This window comes from Ochotona princeps, chromosome 13, assembly GCF_030435755.1.
Source record: "Ochotona princeps isolate mOchPri1 chromosome 13, mOchPri1.hap1, whole genome shotgun sequence".
Classification (NCBI taxonomy): domain Eukaryota; kingdom Metazoa; phylum Chordata; class Mammalia; order Lagomorpha; family Ochotonidae; genus Ochotona; species Ochotona princeps.
In genome coordinates, this window is record NC_080844.1 from 49,902,789 (window position 1) to 49,919,822 (window position 17,034).

At 42.7% G+C, this 17,034-nt stretch overlaps 1 protein-coding gene across 2 annotated transcripts in view; it reads left to right on the forward strand.

Annotated features, from left to right (window-relative positions):
• The window catches only part of SORCS3 (sortilin related VPS10 domain containing receptor 3), a 567,293-nt gene extending 551,137 nt beyond the window's left edge, over nucleotides 1-16,156 (forward strand). For both annotated transcript variants that reach the window (XM_004580224.4, XM_058671671.1), the window contains 7 exons: nucleotides 1,111-1,234; nucleotides 2,590-2,702; nucleotides 6,397-6,528; nucleotides 8,563-8,662; nucleotides 9,988-10,093; nucleotides 14,485-14,645; nucleotides 15,725-16,156. In XM_004580224.4, coding sequence (XP_004580281.3) covers nucleotides 1,111-1,234; nucleotides 2,590-2,702; nucleotides 6,397-6,528; nucleotides 8,563-8,662; nucleotides 9,988-10,093; nucleotides 14,485-14,645; nucleotides 15,725-15,789 — 801 coding nt within the window. In that variant the 3' untranslated portion in view covers nucleotides 15,790-16,156. The remainder of the gene's footprint in view (nucleotides 1-1,110; nucleotides 1,235-2,589; nucleotides 2,703-6,396; nucleotides 6,529-8,562; nucleotides 8,663-9,987; nucleotides 10,094-14,484; nucleotides 14,646-15,724) is intronic.
• The last annotated feature ends 878 nt before the right edge of the window (nucleotides 16,157-17,034 follow it).

The window sequence follows — 17,034 nt, forward strand, 5'->3', positions numbered from 1 at the left end:
GAAATAAAATTAATTTTTCAGAATCCAATGTGCAGATTGTTATTGGGAAAGAAATTTTGAGCCTGTTTTGGGTGCTGTCTGAAAGCTGCATCCTGGGGTGTGTGCAGGGTTCTCTTGGCATGCACCTGCCCATGCGTAGACATCTGTGTGAGTGCTGGTCCATGCCCACCCTGTAAGTACCAATATATGCTCCCACATCTTCATTATGACTCTTGTCCTGACACAAAGAGGAGAGGGAGTCTACTATCTGTGGTTGCAAAATCTATCAGCTGCCTTGGATAAGCCTTACTATTCTATCATACCTTTCAAACCACAGAAACATTGAGAGGACATAAATTCAATAATGACTATTCAGTGTTAACATTGCCACTCTCTTCTGGTAAAGATCAGATTTTTCCAAATCCTAATTCCTGGCAGGGGAGAGAGGTAGATATAATTATCCTATTTTTCTTTATTTCTGAGATTCTATCTGTTATGATGGCCAGGGATGAAAAAAAACCCAGAAGGTTAAAAAGTAGTCACAGAGACATATGTTTTTATTTTCCAAACTATTAAAAATGATAAACATGCCTTGCAATGAAAAACACAGATAAAATATAATAGGAAATGAGTAGTGTGACCATGTGTCTTATTTATGCATATTTTCAGTTATTTAAAAAGCAATCTGCCTAGGATGAGTGATACAGAAACAAGTAGAATGTGACCATTTTTCTAAAAGGTCTGACAGTGCAGTGAACATCTAAGTGGTCCATGTATTAGAGAACAGAAATCTTCTATTCCCAAAGCCAAGAGGAACTAGCTACAGAAGCCACTTCAGCTTGGCTATAAGGGAAGGGACAGAAAGACATAACCAGCTTAAGTTGTGTCATCTTACCCCAGTTGTTTGGAATTAACACAGCCTAGCATGTTTCAACCATATTATTATTCTTCCTAGATACTAGCAAAGGAAGCATAGTCTTAAATGCTATTTTTCCCCTTTTTGAGGGGAACACTAGAGCCCTAGTGTTCTCATCTGCTGTGTGGATTTGTGACATTTTGAGATTTAGAGGAGAGCAGGAGAATCTGGTGTCCCACAGAAGACTCAGTGGGTGTCATTATTTCTTGTTGTAGCCCCTCATCACCTTGGACAGCAGTGTCTCCTTCACATTCCTCGCTGAAGGAACCAACACGATCACAGTGCAAGTGGCTGCGGGGAATGCCCTCATCCAGGACACGAAAGATATTGCAGTTCATGGTAAGCTCTGAAAATTGTCCGAAGATGCGCCCCCGCTGGCCCAGCCAGAGTCTCCCACATGCTCCCATGCAGTCACAGGTCGTCTGTAAATTCTCCAGGCCATTTGGAATTGATGAAGGTCTTTTGGAGGGATCCACACCCACCTCCTCTCTTACTCCTGGATAGACAGGATGTGACTAGAAGAGAACCATATCACACACACACCTGTTGTCCTCCTTGGTGTGTCTGCATCATTGTCTGTTTGGGGGTTCTCATTAAACAGAGACATATATCACAGGTTGAAGAAAGGTCAAGCAGGAACGATTTTCACAGAAAGAGCTAGAACTTTTGTCCAGTTGAGGTATTCACAGCACTCTTTGATGGGGACCAAGGATTTCAAAAGCTGAAGAAATTGTGGCCCCTCCCCTTTCAGGGCACATGGTTTGGGTGAAGACAAGACTTACACAGAACAGATACATTTTTGTATTTCTCAGAATTTCTAACATCATTGTTTACAAATGCTTGATAATGAGCTGAAAATACAAGCTTGGAGATGGGCAGAAGCCTGGTTTACAAGATACCCATTCTGATATCTATTATGGGTTGTAGTTTTTTTTTTTTTTTTCATGAAATCTGTATCTGACACAGGCTGCCAGGACCCTACGCCTACCCCATATCACTCTGGTTTTCGGAGGGTTGAACTGAGCTATGTATGCCTCCGACTATTTTTTCATCATCATCCTTTCTTTACAACTATGTAAACTTTCTACTCAAGTTCTACATTGGACACCTGGAAAGGGCTTTTGTAAGTAAATGATTTTTTTTGAAGTATGCATTTTACACAGAAGAACTCAGCTTTTTGGATTTCCTTCTAATGAATAGACATTGTGACTTCATCAACCAGATCAAGGAAATGAACATTACCAATAACCCAGATCCAATATTTCAGCATCTGTTCGGTTCTGTTCTTCCAATGTAGTTTCTAGCAGGATGGGCTCAGGCACTGAGGGCAGAAGTGAAAAGATTCCATCCCAACCCAGCCTGAATTGTGAACACTTGGCTTGCTCTGAACGGCACCACAGGCGGCAGCAGAAATCTGCTTCTGAGGTTTTGTCTGTGCCTTTCACTGCAGACAATATTATTCAAAGAAGAAAAGGTTAAGATCTTAGGAACAGGCAAAAAGAGTACAAGCACATTCAATCATGAAGTTCTACTTCCAGAAGCCAAGAAATGGACTGAAAATGAGGAGTTAGCATTGCAGGCTTATAAAAGAGCAGACTCCCCAAGAGACACAGCAATTAAGGGTCTCCTCAAAGAGCACCCCCTGTTTAATCTCACTCTTCCAAATTCACTGGCTGACTCTCTCCCTCCTGCAGAATACTTCCAGTCCCAGCTCTTGTCATTTTCTCCTAATCTGGATTACCATAATCCTGATATTCCTGAATGGAGGCAAGATATTGGCAATGTCATCAAGAAAGCTCTTATTAAAGTAAGTTCACTTTATCTTTGCCTAAGTCTTTGTGAATAAAGGAAGAACTTGATAATATCATGTGGAATGTATTTTCGTGGTTTTTAAAAACCAGAATGCTGTAGTTAGATGAAAGTGATTTCTCCATAAAATTAAAATGGCAAGGAAAGGATAGAGACTGGGAAGGAAGGAAGGATTGAGGCAGGGAGGGAGGAAGGAAGAGAGGGAGGGGGAGGGAAGAATGAAAGTGAGTGTGGGGGGAGAGAGAACATGTGGAGAAAGAGGGGGGATAGAGAAGGGAGGGAGGGTAAGAGGGAATAGTCTAGAGTTTGAAGATAGAAATAGATCCAATGTTTATCCTTTTTTTCTGAGAAGGAGGCTTGACTCCCTAAATAAACCAAACCATTAGGTTTAGCCATTCATTCATTTCTTAAAATATAATATACATATCTGACCCTTTATCCATCAGGAAGATCTTATTAACCAGAAGACTGTTAGCCAGGAAACAGAACATTTTAGCATGATCATAGAGTTATTGAGTTAACCCAAGGTCAGATTTGCCTTACAGAATGTAAAAAGGTTTTGTTATCCATTTTCTCACAGCGAGATACTAGCATATAATGATGAATAAAACACTGAATTTCTAGAAATGTCTAGTGTGTTATTAAATATATGATAGAGATGTGGCCAGCTTCCCCAAGGAAGGAATGTAGGAAAAATTGTTGTTCTACCCAATGAAGGATAAAATTAGCAAAAACTTATGATTCAATAAATACTCACTAAACTATCAAAATGATTTTTTTGGGGGGGGGATTCAAACTACTGTATTGAAAAGGATAAGTTCTGATTAACAGGTAGGGAAAGTATCTTTTGGGTATGTGATGAGCCACATGTTGAAATAGTACATTATATTTGGAAAATGGCAAAAGTGTCATGTAGCAATGTACACACTATGAAGGCATGTGTGGTTCAAGTTTAGCTAGGATGGTTAGGACACACTACTAAAGATCTGAGAAGCTAAGTGATATTTGGCATATGCCCTTTGGGAGTGGAGAATGTAAAAGCAATTATTGATTTAATAAGGTGATACTGTTCATGGTCTGCCTGTAGGAGTAGTTATTTAGAGGCCTGGATGCTGGATTGGGAAGAGAATTAGGGTTGAGGAAAAGTTTTTGAAAAAGGAATAAAAGTAAAGAAATGACTAGTCGAAACACTACTGCGGGGGCAGGTCATCCTTCTAGGGGCTGAGATGCCCCTGTCCTACAGTGGAGTACTTGGCTGTGTCCTACCTGCCGACCCCACCGTCTTGCTCATGCACGCCCCAGGAGGCAGCACCTGATGGCGTAAGCAACTGGGCTCCTGTCATCCATGTGGGGGACCTAGGTTGAATTCTTGGTTTCCAGTTTTGGCCCAGGCCCAGTCCCAGCTGTGGCAGGAATTTGGGTAGCGACTCAGTGAATGCCTTCTCTCTTGCTCCCTCTGTCTTCGCTCTCATCCCCTCACTTCCCCTTCCCTCTTCCTCCGTGTCTTCCCACCTCATGTCTTTCTGCCTCTCAAACCAATAATAAACAGCTAAAAGCTTTTAAAAATAGATCGCTGCAGTAGTCTACCAGACATAATATCCTGAAAAGAATAGCAAAGTCTATGTCCCTTGTTAAACAGAATTGCTGACTTTGCAAAATGTAGTGTGGGAAAATGTAGCTTGGGTAAAGGTGACCAGGACTGTGAAATGGTCTGGATGTCAAGTAGAGGGTTTTGCTGGAGGAAGAGATTGGAGAGTTGAGGATGTGGTGGTCACGAGGCTCACTCCCAAGGTGTGGGGGCAGGGCAAGCAGGACCACTGATAACTCGCCCACACAGAGGAACAAGACCCAGGACGGATGCAGCGTAAAGCACTAATGGAAAGGAAGCAGAACAAATAAGTAAATGTGAGACCTAGAAGAACATTTCTGGCGGGGGCGGGGGGTGGGAAGGTAGTAACACAGCAGTTAGTTGTATAAAAGGAACCTCACTTCCAAACTTTTTGTAAAGGGGATTGTGGTGGAAGATGAAAATGAAAGTGCCGTCATATACCCTGAGAATTAAATCTAGTCTGTTAGTGGAGGTCCAGGTAGAATCAGAGCTGAGCAAATGGAAAATCGTCAACCCACTGCTTCTCTTCAAGGCAGCACCTACTTAGGGAGTTTCTACTGTGTGGAGCATTGTGGGGAACATCAGGGTAGCTAAAAGATGCCCAGGAGTGCTTAGGCAACTGCACAGGAGGAACCTGTCAGATTAAGGATTGCACAGCACTAGACAAATGTTCCTGTAATGTAGTGGACATGGTCAGTCTGTAGGAGCTTGGGTAAGAAACGAAAGTATAGCCACTGAAGGCAGAGAGAGTCCAGGTGGGTGTCTTGGAGGAGGCCGATATTTCCACTGAATCACAAATTACATGTAACAGTGGAATGGGCAAGAGAGCTGTAGTGGATAAGAAGACCTGCAGGAGGGACACGCTGAAACAAACAAGCCTGCTGCAGGATGGAGCCTCAAAGCGTGTCTTTGTCAGAAGTCGGCTGTCTGAGGGCATCTGACTTTGAAGTTTTTATCACAAAAGCAATATACCCCTTTTATTCATCACTCAGGAACAGAAAAATTCACTGGTAATCTCTGCTTTCTAGCAGTGGCTGGTCTACCTTGTTTTATTCTAGGCCATTGTGTTTTTATAGAGTCGCCACAAGAGGAATGTAAGGAGATTGGTCACAAGGCGGCTATCATGTTTCTGTTTGTCATGCATGATCGTGTTAATGGTTGAGTAATCCTCTATTTGCTGTTAATCACCATCAGTTGACTTTTGTTCAGTGTTTTGCGCTTTCTTCCACTTATTTGCTATCTTGTAATACTGTTGTATTTTTTCCCCCCTCACATGATTTTTCCTGTATTTTGATTTTTTTTTGTCTTGGGGACAAATGCATCACAATATAATGACAGAATGAAAGTCATCCATATTTTTTTGGCCTTTTGAAGACCAAATTAACAACGTGCATTGACTTTGTTGAGTTCAGCCTCTTTAAAACAAAACAAACAAAAACACTCCACTTGCAATAAGGGAAAGTTAACATTGTTCTGCCTTTTATTCCCTTTGCGTTTCCCATGTTTGCTTCTAGCTGTTTGTTCCTTATCATTAAGCAGTTTGCTTAACTTGCACTGAGACGCTCTCATTCTCTTAGTGCAGAAAGAGGAAATATGGGAGGAATTTTTGCAAGTGTTCCCAACAAGCAATGTTTCAAAGCTAAGTTGGGGTGCCATTTTAATTTCAGTCAAGTATATGTAAGAGAGGAGGCAATAGTGAAACTTACCTGACTTCTCAAACAAGAAGAAAAGCCTGAATGTGTATGATGGAGCTTCAAAGAGTTAATGGGAAAGGTAACAGATAATATTCATTTTCTACCAAAAGTCTCTTCAATCCATGCATATAAGCATCATGTGGTTTATGGAAATTGTGTATTATGAAAAAAAACTACGCATATATTTGAAAATCTTTTTGCATCAAAATACACATTTTAAAAATTCAATTTTCCACCAACTTTAAAAATACATCCATTGGGGCACTTAAAAGTGTTGCCTTTTCAGAAGCTTCCAGGAGACATGTAGCTGAGCATGATCTGCCGCCTGCTACTGAGCTGGCGGAGCCCAGCTCCCCGGGTCTTCTCTCATGCATTTAAACATTTCTTAGGTCACCAACGTCCCAGAAGACCAGATCCTCGTGGCTGTGTTCCCTGGCCTCCCCACGTCAGCAGAGCTTTTCATCCTCCCACCTAAGAACTTGACAGAGAGGAGGAAAGGCAACGAAGCAGACCTGGAACAAGTAAGTGAAAGAAAACCTGATGCTCATTCACAGTGGACAGTCACTGATAACTAGGGAGCAGGACAAGCTCTCTCCCCATTGGCCCATTGGCCTGTCACTCCACACCGTACCCACGGTTAGGAAGAACAACCAGCTGTGGCCCGCTGTGACTTCGCAGCTAAAGCCATTGCCTGCGTGCAGCATTGACGTCTCATATGGGTGCTGGTTTGAACCTTGGTCTGACCCCCTGCTACTGTGAGTAATGTGAATTGGAAAGCAGTAGAAGTTGACCCAAGTCATTGAGCCCCTGCATCCACATGGGAGATCCAGAAAAAGCCCCTGGCTTTGTGGCCATTGGGGAAGTGAACCAGTACAGGGAATCTCTCTCTCTGTGTAACTGCCTTTCAAATAGAAATGTCTTTTTTTTTTTTTTTTTTTTTACAAAAAAACAACCAGCTTTCCCCCAAGTCAGCACACATGCAGGTCAACTCTCATGTTCAGCAGAGAGGTGGGCCCAGCACCCCTGCCCCATTCATTCCACAGGATGGTGTTCTTGTACCTTGCTCTGGGAGTTGAAAGGGAAGCAGGTTTGTTTCCCTATCCATGTCTGGGAATCTGTGCTTCTTGTTTTTTTTTTTTTTTTTTAACTGTGCCAGGCCTAGAGAGCCTGGTCAATTTAAGTTCTGCTCCTGGGGAGAAAATGAACTGCATTTAAACATGTTTCCCTGGAGAGAGATGAATTGCTTCATCTTGCTTTGACTAAGGAGCCAGTGTTTCTAAAAGAGATTGTGATTTACTGTCCTTATCAAATGAGCATAGAGCTCCTGAGAGCTGCTCGCCATCCTGGTACAGCAGGAGGCGGCCAGCCACTGCTCACCCACTTGCTCCTGCCGGTGTGGGGTAATGCCAGCTGTACTGCCTCACTCCTTGCTGTCTTCCCGGGATGCTGCATCAGGACTGGTAGAAATAAGTGAGAACGAATCTACCGGAATTGGGCACGAATCAGATACACTTGAATTATTGTAAAAGATCATCACTGCACAGAGAAGCATTTCTGTGTCCCCTTAGGAGTCACCCAGCCATCACCCTGTCCTCGGGTCCGTTCTTAGTCCAGAAGCAGTATAGATGACACAGCAATGAGCTTTTCTGGAAAAAAAAATATGAAAGAGTTTCATGCAACTGCAGATAAGCATCTTGAATGTGGCCAGGTATAAATTGAGCTCCTCAACACACACACATCCATTTTACAAGTCCTCTTTATTCTGACAAATCACGTGGCATATCTGAACTATATTTGGAAGCTACAATATCCATCCATTTAGATAAATAGGCAATTAGAGTGATGAATAGCAGCTGTGATATTAAGGCCCATACATGAGATAAGAATTAGGGACAACAGCCGAAGTCGGCCTCAGCTTTCATGTGGGAATTACAGCATGATTAAATCGATGTTACGTGTGCTTGGACTTGCTGGGCAAAAGTAAAGAGGAAAAATTAGTGCATAAAAGGAGCCAGCTTCTGCTTTGATGTTTGCCTCCCATTGTCTCTAAGATAAGAAAAGCAGAGGAGTGGGCTGTGGGGATCCGTGCCTGCTTTCATCCTGGTAGGAGCCTCCATATCCTGTGTGTTACCTGATCAGGCTGAAGAGCTAATGATGGGCTGGCTTTCTGTCATTGGTACCTACAACGATCTGTTTCCAGTAAGCGATCAAGACATGGATTGAAAGAGCCCTGGACTAGGAGTTGAATAGAACGATTCACCAGGTGATTGTAGACACACCTCTTTCCATCTCACTCTTGTCTGTAGTATAAGTAAGCAATATTAACTACAGGCTTGGTTTCACAGAGTGCCTAGGGCTCTGAGAACCAAATTAATAAAGATATTCCAATCTCCTGTCCCCTAAATGAACATGGTCAGTTTTTGGTTATTGCTCTCCCAGGGTTCTTAGTACATGAAGGACCATCATCATATGAGATGTTTCCATGCAGTCAGTCTCTCTCTCTCTCTCTCTCTCTCTCTCTCCCTCTCCCTCTCCCTCTCCCTCTCCCTCTCCAGATTGTAGAGATACTATTTAATGCTCTAAACCAAAACCTGGTCCAGTTTGAGCTGAAGCCAGGAGTCCAAGTCATTGTGTACGTCACACAGCTAACTCTAGGTGAGTGTCTATTGGGCATGGACAGTGAGTGCCTTAGTCCGTCTGTTACTCTGGGGAGAAGAGGGGTGGTGAGGTGGTGAAACACTTCTCCGTCAGTGTGTGAAAATGGTTTCTAACAAGGCCCTTTTTAATGTGGTGGTGGTTCCCGGAGTTTGATCAAGTCCCTGTGGAGATATCCATTGCAGGTGGCACCAAGACTCTCTAACAAGTGGCTTGACCGTTGATCCTTGGATGGTTTGGAGAAAAACTAGACTTCCTGTCAGTAGTCTTTCTATCCTTCCCTCCTTCCTTCCTTCCTTCCTTCCTTCCTTCCTTCCTTCCTTCCTTCCTTCCTTCCACCAAATCATCCATCCTTGCTTCCTGCGTTCCCTGCTTCCCTCTCGTTCTTTTTCCTTCTTTCTTTTGTCTGCCCTTTTTAAACTTCAGAGAAGAGTATCAGGTTCTCATAATCTCTATGATTCACTAATCATTGTATGAACCTAAGTAAAAACTAGGATCAACTCTAGTTAGTGTATAAGGGGAATTTTAAAGAGGGTATCATAGAGGCCCAGTGCGGTGGTCTAGCGGCTAAGATCTTCGTCTTGAGCCCACTGGGATCCCATATGGGTGCCAGTTCTAATCCTGGCCAGCTCTGCTTCCTGTCCAGCTCCCTGCTTGTGCTCTAGGAAAGCAGTGGAGGATAGGCCAGGGCCTTGGGACTCTGCACCCAAGGGAGTTCCTGGCTCCTGGCTTCGGATCAGCACAGCACTGGCTGTTGTGGTTACTTGGGGAGTGAATCATTGGACAGTGGATCTTCCCCTCTGTTTCTCTTCCTCTCTGTATATCTGACTTTGCAATTTAAAAGAAGAGGGTATCATATAGGGCAATGCCCTCTCACTGTCTGCAACAGCCTACTTTAATGGTTGTTACTAATGGTGCACTTTCCATATGTGGAGGATCCAGATGTGCCTGCCCAGTGATCTTTTACCAGAACACCGTAGAGCAAGAGAAGGAAACGGGGCATTAATATTTACCGTAAAATTCACTGTGGGTTCCATAGCATGCTGCCAGGCATGAAGGTATCCGTGAGAAACAGCATCCGAGCCCTCCCTCAATTCCCATTCCTGGGATGAACACTTTTATCTCTACACCAAGAATTTCCCCATGTGGCACAGAGCTGCTTATTCTCCCTAAGGAGTTGTGACGGAAGCTGTCGTTCTCATCACAGAAGCCCATCTCCCCCTGCCCAGAGTCAGGAGTAAGGATGCAGACCCATGAGCCTCCCTTTCTCAATGCGTACTCTCCCCAACTGACATCACCCAGTGAACATGGCTGTTCCTCCCCAGCTCCCCTGGTGGACTCCAGCGCCGGGCACAGCAGCTCGGCGATGCTCATGCTCCTGTCTGTGGTGTTTGTTGGCCTAGCAGTGTTTCTGATCTACAAGTTTAAGAGGTATGTGCGATAATCAGATTTATTATGATTATTACCATATGATTGGACTTTTATGACACACATCCAGAATATGCGACTCTGTGGAGACAGGAAGTTCAGTGTTCGTTATCAAGGGCTGGGGAAAAGAAGAATTGAAACCAACCATGATTGAGTGTGAATTAGTTGTAGGTGGTGATAGAACCTAGATAATGATGCTGGTTACTGAACTTTGCGAATATACTGAAAATAATGGATCGTACACCTTATAAGCTTTTTAGGTCCAAGATTGAGCAATGTTTCATATTTTACCACACTCAGTTCGTATGTAGACTTTAATGTATACATACATGCTAATTTTTCTTGAAAAAAAAGAGATGTTAATATCACAGAATGAGTTTGATGATAAAGAGCGTAACACAGGGATAGAAGGCCATATTGTCTATATGTGGTGTGCTCAGTAAAGCAATTTTGTGGGTATCACACTGTTTGGTAGGGCTAGATTGTATACAGATGGATCTCCGAAGGAGCATCCCTGACACCTTCCCAGGAGGGACATGCTCATTTTCCTGGATGCTCTCTGGGCCCTGGGGCAAGCAGAAATGGTGAAGTGTCCTGGAAACAAATGAAAGCAAGAATCAGAACAACACATATATGGATAAGAAATGAAGTCACTAGGAACTAGCTTGTGAGGCCCATTATTTTCTCTCCCTCAAGGGAAACACAACTTTTTCCAGCTTACCCTGATTTCTAAAGTAAAGTGTCAAGCATTCAGGAGAATTATTTTTTGGTAGATTAGTACACATTTGGCATTCTGGATGGTTAAATAGAGAAACTGTAGCTGAAATGTGGTGAATTAGATCCATGCATTATCTTATGTTGCAGCTATCCAAGATCTGCTTAAATGGGCATGCCACATATATTCAAGCTTTATGCTTCTACTTCCCACTTTTTCCTGTTTCTAAAGGGAAGCTGGCCAGGAAAACGGAAGTCCACGTGTATTCAGAAATTGTTATTGAACCTGGCAGAAGGGGTGATGTAAAATGATCATTATTAAACACAAGAAACTAAAACAGTGATTCTGCCCCCATGTTAAAATGGTGTAATCCTTCCTTCAGAAAGTGTACTGATTAAATGTGTTAGCTCTTCAATAAGACAGGTCTAGTTTTAATGTTCAGGATTTGCAAGTTTGGGCAATACCATTTCCCCATGTGGAACATAAGAATGTTTCACATGATTGCTGTGTGGTTTGAATGTTTTAGTTGGAACATACTAAAGTTGTATACTCATGCCGTAGAAATGTACTTCTTAGGAAGCTTACATAAGATAAAATGCTAATTAATTAATTTGTGCCAGGTACTTTGCAGTAGCCTCAGCTTGTTCCCAGTGCCCTCCTAGACCCTGAAGGTAGCACTTTTGGGTTCTGAAAGCTATTCATGGTAAGGGGCTTTGCTCCTCCCTGCTCACTCTGTTCCCAACTGGCCACTTCACTTGTTGAAAATTCTAGTTTGTGCACTTTCTGCACAAATGAAAGTCCTCCAGTGTTGGCGCTAATGCTGCCGTCTGTAGTGTGACTGTGGAACTGAATTCTTTTTTTTACTTACATGCAATTTGAATAGCCACACTTGGCTCGTGGTTGCTCTTTCGGATGACACAGGCTAAGTTTGCAGTTCATTGTCCACCTGCATTTTTAGAGCCCAAAGTGCTATCTTAACTCACCAGCATTACTTAAACATTCATTCATTCAAAAAAGCATTTCTTGAGTACTTACTGTGTGCCAGATACTGGGAATCTTCTCCATATTCTGAGCAGTCATTTGGCAGCAGAGTTCCCAAAGCCCAGGATGCTCCTCAGGCCATCCGGCTCTGAACGCTCACTGCCATTTGCTGATGTTTCTGGCAGTGCAGTTGGGATGTGCCTTTTAATTTCTGAAAACTGCCTTAAAAAGTTCTTCTTTATATGATTTAGGTCTGCCCTTTTTGGGTATTCAGGAAAACATTTGAGCTTTCATGTATCTCCTATTTTTTTTTTCAGTAGAACTTTGATGAAAGCCCATTTTGTTCTCTCTAAATTTCTTCCCATGAGTTTCTGATACTCATCAGAGCTAGGGAAAAGAAACATAAGCTGCACTTGTTTGTTTTTGTGTTGGTTGTTTGCTTGCTTGCACATGTCTTAGGGAAAGGTTGTGTCTTTCTTTACTACTCTCATTTCAACCTGTGTGATTATGTGGCCCAAGACACATCCCTTGATTTCATTGCTTCCCTCCATTCTCTTTTGAAAAAGTGGAATCCAGATTTGATGTCAACACTTCTGCAAGCAGGCGTGTTAAGAAATGAAAGCAACTTGGCAGTTTCTTCAAATGCTCCAAATTGTGGTGTAAAACTCCCTTCTAACTATCTGTTTTAAAAGAGGGAAAAAAAATATGCCTGCGGTGAGATGTTTTTCTTAGAGATTGAAATAAAGTGAATAATCTTCGTAAGAGCAAATTCATCCCGATCCTCGCAGGTATAAGGGGCAAATCTGGAAGAGGAAAGTGATGGACTCTGATGGTAACTCCTGAATAGACAGTCGACTGTGATTAAAAATGGCTTGATCACCCCAACACCATATCATAGGTGTACAGATCACACACACACACACACCCCTAGAGGAAATCTAAGTCATTAGGCTGCATTGCTGTTTAGATAAGAAGAAATTAACAAGCAGCATACTCATTCATTAACTGAGTGGATCACTACCTTACATAGACTTAATTCATTCAGGATTTTTAGAAATTATGTGAACATGGTTTTGCCCAGTAGGAGTCATGGGGAGTGCCTTTTGAAATGAATTGAAACATGTAAGCACCTGACCAGATAGAAACACTGCATGTTTTTTATCTTGATTATTCAGGAAAACATTGGAGCTTTCGTATATCTCCTGTTTCTGAATTAGCTATAGGAAAAGGTTATTCAATGTCTTCATATTTGGTCTTATTGGGATTGGAATGGAAGGAGCAATGTTGAAGGTTGAACACATCACTGATGTGCTCTAGTGCAGTGAAGTGATTCTCATTTGGAAAAGCATTGAATGCCCTGGATTGGAGTGGGCGGCAGATGGCCCACATGTTCATGTTATCTGTGTCAGTTTTAATCTGTGAAATGTCTGGACTTCAGTCCAATTTCCCCATCATTGTTGAGGAGAGAGGAGTGTCTTCTAGATGGGATATTCATGATTGGAACAGAGTCTTTCTATTGAAGAATGTAGTACAGAATAATCATAAAGAGAATAGGCTTTGAACTCATTGATTCATTCCACAAATGCCTAGTCAATGATAAGTCATGTGTCCTTCACTCTGCTAAGTCAGGAGTAGAAAGCCTAGGCCTTGATCACTACAGGCTTTTAATATAGTGAAAGAGAAAGAAAACATATCAGTAAGTATCATCTATTCTATCACTCAAAGCCAATACCTTATTTCTTTCTTTCACAGATATTGTCCCTTAATAGTATATTCATTAAAGGGGGGGAAAAAGAGGAGATATGTCATAGAGGGAACAATTGGTTCAATGTCCCAAAGACAGGAAATAACTTGATGGTGTTATTAGAGTCTTGCAGCTCCCACTGGCCAGCAGCACCAGCAGTGTTGGGGAGCTTGGCCACGGTAGATTCTCAGTCTACCCGATCCAAACCATTGAGTCACGATCTGCAATTTAACAAAGACCCTGAGTGATGCTGAAGCCCATTAAAGTTTGAGAAGCCCTGGTAAAAGGAGGTTAGAAAGGCTGGACTAATCAGAAGATAATCAAGATAATATGATTTCCCCAAAGAGATTTCAATTAAAACCTGTCCTCTGCTTCCACCCCCAGGCATTTAGCTTCTCTTAATCCTCTTCACAATCTTAAAGGGAGGATAGTATTATTCCCCCATTGAACAGATGAGGAATTGTTTATAATGCATTTAAGACAGTTGACCTGTGAAGGATGCTGTAGAGTTTGTGAGAGTGGCTAAGTCTGTTGTTGTTGTTTTATTATTTTTTATATAAAAGAAGTCAACATGAATTTATTAAGTTGATGCAAGTTCAAAATAAGGTACCTTCTCAGTAGGTAGTGTCTTATGTGTATCAGTGTCCGGCTCTCTGAAAAACTTTGTCACATGCACCCATTTTAAGGGTGTTTGTGAATCAACAAGCAACAGTGATATCTTTATTTACACCTATATTGTTTTCTATCCCAGTGCAAGGTGCATTCTCTAGGATGTTCTGTGGTTTGCATTCATCCTGTGCTGTTCATGGGGCTATGTCCTTGAACATGGAGTCCCTGGGTGGGCATTATCTCCCTGATATTGGCACTGCCTGATAATAGCTTTTTCTCTCCTGATCACCTAGCATTGCCAAGTACCCTGTGACCCTCATCTGATTTTGCTCCTACCCCATGTAGGAAAATCCCCTGGATTAACATCTATGCTCAAGTCCAACATGACAAGGAGCAGGAGATGATTGGGTCAGTGAGTCAAAATGAGAACGCCCCCAAAATCACGCTCAGTGATTTCACCGAGCCCGAGGAACTGTTGGACAAAGAGCTGGACACACGGATCGTAGGTACGTATGTGTCTGTGCTACCAGGCTGCATCCTCTTCCTTCAAACAGGCAGACAGCCATCCCATTCTCCCTGCTTTTCAGACGGCACTGGATGGGAAAGGCAATTGGCTTCAGTGATGTATTCATGTTTTAAGATGTGCCAGCGCACTCTGACCATGTGCAATGAACAACCTTCCTGTTAGAATACAATCAAGACTGGAAGCACTGGGATTGGAATGGGGGAGGGATGAAACCAGTTATCTTTAACTATTGGGATTTAAAATTTTCTTTTCCTATAAAGCAAAAGCATTCTAAACCTGTTTATAATGACATGGCAGCAGGCATTTAGCCTGGCAATTCTGATTCCCAAATCAGACTGCCTGGCTTCACTTCCCTGAGCCCACCCTTGGCGCCAGCGTCTAGCCAATGTAGGCCCAAAGAAGTAATAGTTAGGCTCCAATAGTTGGGTTCCTGCTACCTATCTGGGAGGCTGGATGGAGTTCCTGACTCCAAGCTTTGGCTGGGGCTGGCTCTGGGTTGCTGTCACAGCATTCGAAGGGCAAATCAGCTGATAGATCAGAACTCTGTTTCTGTCTGTTTTTCTCTCCTGTTCCACCCCACCCCTCTTTCTGTCTGCTTCTCCAGTTATTTTTTAAATCACACCAGTGTGACCTTGCATTAGATAGTATTAAATCTGCCTTCTTGCTTTCCAATTTGCTAGCCTTGTGCTTTCTCTGAGTTTCATATTTCTCATCTGCGAAAGGGAAGAATAATACCTGAGATTCTATTCTCGATCTGTATTGTACCTGTGGCTGTGTTGTGGGCTTTCTTTAATAATCAGATGCTATGCTGTTAGCAACGTGCCTGCCACATCGCAGGAATTCAGGGCATGTTGGCTGTTGCTGCTCTTGGCAGCAGAGCATCCAAGGACAGTGTCCTTTATGCTGGTTTGCTGAGAGTTGAGATGTTTCTGATACACTTTTCAACAAGTCTCTAAGTTGTGCAGCTGTTCTGGGTGGCTTGATGTTTGGCCATGAAGAAAGCACTTGCCCTGGTGGAATTTACATCATTTTTCTTCCTGTGTCTTCTCTACTCTGCAGGGGGCATCGCCACCATCGTGAACAGTGAAAGCACAAAGGAGATTCCCAACTGCACTAGTGTTTAATACCAACCAGCCACGTGCTCAACCACCTTTGGGACGTTTTATTTTTGATGACTCTTATTGCTATTATGGAAGAACAGAAAAATGTCTTTTTTTACATTTTGTTTACCAAGGGCCCCTTCATAAAGACCAGGCAGATGTTTGGTTTTGAAAGCAAAAGGCATTCTGAAAAGATTGAAGAGGCAAAGAGAATGAATGGCTCTACTTGTTTTAAGGGACAAGGATGTATCTTTCCACAGCCTCCTTGCTTTATTTTGTCATTAGCAGTGCAAAGACTATTTGCTTGTGGTCCCCTCCCTTTATTTAAGCTGCATTAGCTTGTCTTTCCTACCCCGTCGTCTCCCATGCCCACTCAATGTACACATGTACACATACATATACAGCGCAAACCATTTCCCACTCAGATCCCCAGGAGGCAGGGTAGTGGGGAGTGGCCATCGGCACAGAGAGCGTGTGCCCCTTTATGAAAGAGGCCCTGCCTCGTGCAAGTCAATAGCGAGGCTGCAGGTGGCTTATTGTATATAATTACAATGTAAATAGCTTTTTATTTCCTAAGAAATAATTTAATGTTTAGTAAAAAAGAAAACAGAAAAAAGAAAGATGCGTGTGTTGGCTTACGCACTCACCCGCAGCGCTGCTTGATGTGATAGTTTCTGGATGCTCTCCAACCGTCTGTCACACTCTCACCACTGGCATCTCTGTCCACTCCACAGCTGGTTTCTGCTTGTGTATCCAGAGGGAGGGGGAACGGCTTATTTGGGGCAACTGATGAAGGAAGGACTCTAGCAACATCACACAACATGAGGGTCATTTTAGTTCTGATAATATGGGAGAACCTATCAAATGAAACACACTGGAAATTTCAAATTGAGATGGGGAGAGGCTTCTCTACTAAGAAAACGTGGAAGATATTTATCAGCCCAAGAACATTGTTTTGTCTGAAGAAGCCATGCGGTATTGTTTCAGATCCTGTTCGGTTTCCATGTTTTGGCTGGATTTCATTGAAATATGTCATGCCTGTGGTGAATTCTTGGGCTGTTCTTAGCTCAGAAATGTCTCTTGGACACCAGGTACAGGCCTGCAAATGCCAACTGGCATGAGAAGAGAGAGAGGTTGGAAGGAAGGTGATATCCATGGAATCTTGAGTCCATGCACACCCTACAGGCCAAATAGAGGTCCGGCTTTTCATGATGTTAGTCCAAGATGAATTTAGCAAAGCTGTGCTATTTGCTTGTCAGATGTACACAA